Source organism: Zosterops lateralis, assembly GCF_965231275.1.
Source record: "Zosterops lateralis genome assembly, chromosome: 2".
NCBI lineage: Eukaryota > Metazoa > Chordata > Aves > Passeriformes > Zosteropidae > Zosterops > Zosterops lateralis.
In genome coordinates, this window is record NC_139763.1 from 487309 (window position 1) to 493308 (window position 6000).

Below are 6000 nucleotides of genomic sequence, written 5' to 3' on the forward strand. Positions count from 1 at the left end.
TGAAACCAACTGCACCAGCAGTTGGAACCTCCCCAGAACTATGGACCAACATGAAAAACCTGAAGCCAAAATGCTTGGGCAGATTCATGTCTCACACTGAGCTCTTAAAAAGCACTGCCTGGAGGTACAGCCAGCTCTCACACACACCCTCTGTTCCTAAAGGATTTTATAGCTGGAAAACCACAGAGGTCTGGATGGAATGAGGCAGGTGCACCCCAGTGAGCTTCTCTCTGTAGCCACACAGGGTCTGCCACGAGCAGCACTGAGCACTCTGAGTCAGTCAGAACAATTAACCAAGAGCTTTTACTACAGCTGGGTATTTAAATATTGAAGCAAACATCAGTGACAAGTTTCCAGACTTGCTGCTGAGCTTAGGCTGCCTTGAGGATGGAGGGCTGAGCTGGCTTTAGTTAAATGATTAAACATGTTTTTCAGCAGAACCCTTTGTCCTGCTGCACACAGAGCTGGGAGCTCTGCAGCAACACACGGGGCTGTGCATAATGCATGGAGCCTCAGGGGTGTGGGACACTGTCTGGGGGGCACACACGGGGTCTGGGGGGCACCATGGGCTGCTGGACAAGGCAGCTGAGGACCAATGACCCCAGGGGGAAAACAGGCTGCCTGCCCCAAAAGGGCTTTCCTGCTGTTGGCCACTGTCCCTCTTCCTAATTTTGTCCAGGTGTCAAATAGCTAGACAAAACCTGGAAACACTCCATAAAGGGGTTTTCTCCACAGAATTTATGATCCTATAGAATCACGGAATAAGGTCCTTTCCAACCCAAACCAAAGATCATCCAGTTCCACCCCTTACCACAGGGACACCTTCCACTATCCCAGGTTGCTCCAAGCCCTGTCCATGCTGGTTTGGGATGCTTCCAGGGATAGGGCAGCCACAGCTTCTCTGAGCACCCTGTGCCAGGACCTCCCCACCCTCCCAAGGAGGAATTGCTTCCCAATATCCCACCCATCCCTGCCCTGTGGCAGTGAGAAGCCATTCCCTGTGTCCTGCACTCAATGCCACATTCAGCACTTCCTGGCTGCCTATAGGAGAAGCACCAGACAGGCAGGAGTAGCACCAGACAGGCAGGACAGGAGCAGCACCAGACAGGCAGGACAGGAGCAGCACCAGGCAGGCAGGACAGGAGCAGCACCAGACAGGCAGGAGCAGCTCCAGAGAGGAAGGAGCAGCACCACACAGGCAGGGCAGGAGCAGCACCACACAGGCAGGACAGGGGCAGCACCACACAGGCAGGAGCAGCACCACACAGGCAGGGCAGGAGCAGCACCACACAGGCAGGGGCAGCCTGAAGGGCTCCTTTAGGGCAGAGGGGAGTGACCCACCTGAAAGGCAGCCTCGTACATGGCCAGAGCCTTGGAGATGGAGGCCGTGGGGGGCAGCAGGTACCAGAGGTGCACGGCCACGCAGCGTTTCCAGTCCAGCAGCGAGCACACGTTGATGCTGATCCTCTCCGAGAGCTGCCACACCTGGGGCCACAACACACCCTGCTCAGCCACACCTGCCACATGGGCACCAGCAGGAGGTGGCACTGGGACAGAAGACACCTGCACTGTGTGGGGTGGCTCTGAGGGGCTGGGTGGGTGTTGAAAGTCTGGGCATTGAGAATTTTAGGCTTTCTGTGCTGATAGGCACTGACCCCCAAGCAAACACTGCATTTGACCTGAGGCCGTGGACAAAATTGAGTGACAGCACTGGGATTGTGGGTGTGGAGTTGGGATAGAAGTGTGTGATATCACAGAGTGCAAAACTTGGAGTTTAAGGGTTTAGTATATAGTAATATATATGGGGAAATATGGAGGATTTAGGGTGTAGGCTAAATTCTTCTTTTTCACCTTCTTCTTCATGGGTTTGGGTGGTGTGTTGTAATTGGGTGAAAAAATTCACATTGCAGACCATGGGTGTTTGGTTATTGGGTTAGAAGTCAAAATAATTTAGGTGTCATCTCACAATTGGACAATTTGTGCTTAAAAGGCCTTGCAGAGAGACTGAGACAGAGTCATTTTCTACTTTGTTAGCCAGCACTCACAATTGTGAGACTGTACTATAGGTAAGGATTAATAACCAGTGTCCAAACAGGAACAGTGTTCCCTGAGCCTTAACCCCTGGTGCGACAGAATTAAAGAAGACAAACCCCCCCGGTCCCTCCTCACCGGTTTCCCGGCCAGCAGGGCGAAGAGCCGCAGCCGCTCCTCCTGGATGAAGCGGTCGCTGTGCAGGCGGTGCCAGTCCACCAGCTGCAGGGTCAGCAGGTCCCTCACGGGCTGGCTGCCGGCCAGCTGGGACAGCAGCAGGGCCAGGCGGTGGTCACCTGCAGGGACACGCTGTCAGGGCTGCTCACCTGGGCCTGGGGCACAGCTCACAGCCCCACAGGGCTCTGGGGTGGGAGGGATCCTAAAACTCAGCCCCTTCCACTCCCTTATACCCACGCTGCAGAGACCCCCCTGTGTCCACCCTGGAGGGCTCCATATGCCCCTGCCCTGCAGGGCTCCCTGTGTCCACCCTGGAGGGCTCCCTGTGCCCACCCTGCAGGGCTCCCTGTGTCCACCCTGCAGGGCTCCATATGCCCAACCTGCAGGGCTCCCTGTGCCTCCAACCCTGGAGGGCCTCCTGTGCCCCCAACCCTGCAGGGCTCCCTGTGCCCCCAACCCTGGAGGGCCTCCTGTGCCCCCAACCCTGCAGGGCTCCCTGTGCCCCCAACCCTGGAGGGCCTCCTGTGCCCCCAACCCTGCAGGGCTCCCTGTGCCCCCAACCCTGGAGGGCCTCCTGTGCCCCCAACCCTGCAGGGCTCCCTGTGCCCCCAACCCTGGAGGGCTCCATATGCCCAACCTGCAGGGCTCCCTGTGCCCCCAACCCTGCAGGGCTCCCTGTGCCCCCCATCCTGGAGGGGCTCCCTGTGCCCCCCATCCTGGAGGGGCTCCCTGTGCCCCCAACCCTGGAGGGGCTCCCTGTGCCCCCAACCCTGCAGGGCTCCCTGTGCCCCCAACCCTGCAGGGCTCCCTGTGCCCCCAACCCTGCAGGGCTCTCTGTCCCCACTGTTTGGCAAGGACTGCCCACAAGGGAAGGGCTGGGGGTGACACTCAGTGCTCTGGGCTGGGGACAAGGTGGGCATTGGGCAGGGACACCTTCCACCAGAGCAGTTGCTCCAAGCCCCACCCACTGGGGGATGGAACATTTCTGGGAATGGAGAGGCCACAACTCCAGTATTTCTTATGAAATAAACCACTCCATGAACACCTGGCATAACAGACAGGGATAAAACCTGCCATGAGGCTCTGAAAATACACATTTTTAACCCAAATATAAAATGCCTGAACAGAAGCTCAATTTAAAAGATCATTAAAAATTCAAAGGAGTGACTATGAAAAGTCTCAGTTCCAAATGCACTCCAGCAGCACTTCCTAACTGGGGGTGGCTGACAGAGCCAGAGTGAAGGGGACCAGGGAGTCCAGCAGCAGCCCCTACCCAGTTTTCAAGGCCAGGTTGGACACTGGGCCTTGGAACAATGTGGGATAATGGAAGGAGTCCCTGCTCGTGTCATGGGCTGGATGGGCTTTAAAGTCCCTTCCATGTCAGCCCATTCCATGATTTTGTGGTGACTAACAAGGGAACATTCCACATGCAGAGCAGCCAGTGACTATGAGCTCTCTAAGTTTAAACTCTCTTTGTGCAAGTCCCTTCTCTTCTACACAAAAACTCTGATTTAGGAACCTTGCAGAATCACAGTGGGAAGGAACCCAAAGGGATCATCCAATCCCACCCCTGTCCCTGCCCAGACCTCACAAGAACCCTCCTGGAGCATCCCTGGCAGCGCTGCCCAAAGGCTCCTGGAGCTGTGGCAGCCTCAGGGCCGTGCCCATTCCCTGGGGTGCTCACCTGCCTGCTGTGCCAGCCTGCAGGCCTCCCCAATCCTCTTTCCCGTGAGGCAGCTGAAGACGGCCTCGACGTGGCTGCCGTGGCGGCACAGGGACACCTCGTCCTCGATGCGCGCGGCCGCCGTCTCCGACAGCCAGCGCGAGAAGGCGCGGCGCCGCTCCAGCGCCAGCACGTACTCGCTGGGCTCCTCCAGGCTGGCCTCCAGCTCCTTCAGCTTGCCCCAGATGGCTTCACACAACGTCCAGGCCAAGCACCAGTGCTTCACAACGCCTGTGGGGATGGCACAGACAGCGTCAGCAGTGCACGCACAGAACTTGGAGGGGCTCGCGGGAGGATGAGCCTGGAGGGCTCCCTGTGCCCCCACCCTGCAGGGCTCCCTGTGCCCCCACCCTGCAGGGCTCCCTGTGCCCCCAACCCTGGAGGGCTCCCTGTGCCCCCACCCTGCAGGGCTCCCTGTGCCCCCAACCCTGGAGGGCTCCCTGTGCCCCCACCCTGGAGGGCTCCCTGTGCCCCCACCCTGCAGGGCTCCCTGTGCCCCCAACCCTGGAGGAGCTCCCTGTGCCCCCAGCCCTGGAGGGCTCCCTGTGCCCCCAATTCTGGAGGGGCTCCCTGTGCCCTCACCCTGGAGGGCTCCCTGTGCCCCCACCCTGCAGGGCTCCCTGTGCCCCCACCCTGCAGGGCTCCCTGTGCCCCCAACCCTGGAGGGCTCCCTGTGCCCCCACCCTGCAGGGCTCCCTGTGCCCCCAACCCTGGAGGAGCTCCCTGTGCCCCCAGCCCTGGAGGGCTCCCTGTGCCCCCAATTCTGGAGGGGCTCCCTGTGCCCTCACCCTGGAGGGCTCCCTGTGCCCCCAACCCTGCAGGGCTCCCTGTCCCCCTAATCCTGGAGGGTTCATTATCCCCACCCTGCAGGGCTCCCTGTGCCCTCACCCTGGAGGATTCACTATCCCTCAGTCCTGGAGGAGCTCTCTGTCCCTAACCCTGGAGGGCTCCCCGTGCCCCCAACCTTGGAGGGCTCCCTGCCCCCCCAACCCAGGAGGGTTCACTATCCCTCAGTCCTGGAGGGCTCCCTGCCCCCCCAACCCTGGAGGGCTCCCTATCCCCCCACCCTGCAGGGCTCCCTGTCCTTCCACCCCAGAGGGCTCCCTGTGCCCCCAGCCTGGAGGGGCTCCCTCTCTCCCAACCCTGTAGGGCTCCCTGTGCCCCCACCCTGGAGGAGCTCTCTGTCCCCCAACCCTGGAGGGTTCCCTGTGCCCCCCACCCTGGAGAGCTCCCTTATCCCCACCCTGTATGGCAGGGACTGCCCAGGGATATTTGGAGTGCTCATCCCTGGAGGTGGCACTGGAGGTAACACTCAGTGCTCTGGGCTGGGGACAAGGTGGGCACTGGGCACAGCTGGGACTCCCCAAGCTGGAAGGGCTTTTCCAACCCAAACCATTCCGTGAAAAGGATCATTCTGCACTCACTCTCTGCCATAGTGGGATCCTCAGATGCTTTCCTGGCCCAGTCAGCATAGTCATGGATAGCAGAGACTCCGGGGTTGGGGGCCAGGAGAGGACAGGCCTCATCCATGTGGACAGTGCTGTGCTTCAGCTTTATCTCCAGAGGGGTGAGATACAGCTCCTTGTCTCTGTCCATCTTCCATTGTTCCAAGCTCAACTTTTCCACATGCACTTTGAAAGGGGATTCTGTGAGTCTGGAGGAAAAGAAGAGACAGACCAGGTAGTAAACATTCTCCATGTTCTCCATGCAAGTGGACAGCTCATCCTAAAGCTTTTCCTAATTACCACAACAATAAAACATGACCCAAGGCATGAAGATCCTGGGCAGAGTCTGGGATCCTGGAGCCAGGCTTTGGGACCCTGAACAACCTGGGGTAGTGGAAGGTGTCCCTGGCCACAGCAGTGGGTTGGAATGAGATAATCTTTAAGTCTCCAAACCCAAACCTTCTCTGATTTGGCAAATAAACCATGACTGAGCTCTCCAGGGGCAGCAAGCACACCTTCACCCCAGCTCATTCCTCAGCACTTCAAATATGCTGGAGAACATCCAGACAAGCTTTCTGGAGCACTTCAGTGGTGGGACTGGGCAATATTCCAGTCTAGTCCAGG

At 58.8% G+C, this 6000-nt stretch overlaps 1 protein-coding gene across 4 annotated transcripts in view; it reads right to left on the bottom strand.

The window, feature by feature from the left end:
- The window catches only part of NUP98 (nucleoporin 98 and 96 precursor), a 40313-nt gene that overhangs the window by 5034 nt on the left and 29279 nt on the right, over positions 1-6000 (bottom strand). For all 4 annotated transcript variants that reach the window (XM_083882755.1, XM_083882757.1, XM_083882756.1 and 1 more), the window contains 4 exons: positions 5356-5585; positions 3893-4162; positions 2170-2327; positions 1342-1485 (listed from right to left, as the gene is read on the bottom strand). In XM_083882755.1, coding sequence (XP_083738881.1) covers positions 1342-1485; positions 2170-2327; positions 3893-4162; positions 5356-5585 — 802 coding nt within the window. The remainder of the gene's footprint in view (positions 1-1341; positions 1486-2169; positions 2328-3892; positions 4163-5355; positions 5586-6000) is intronic.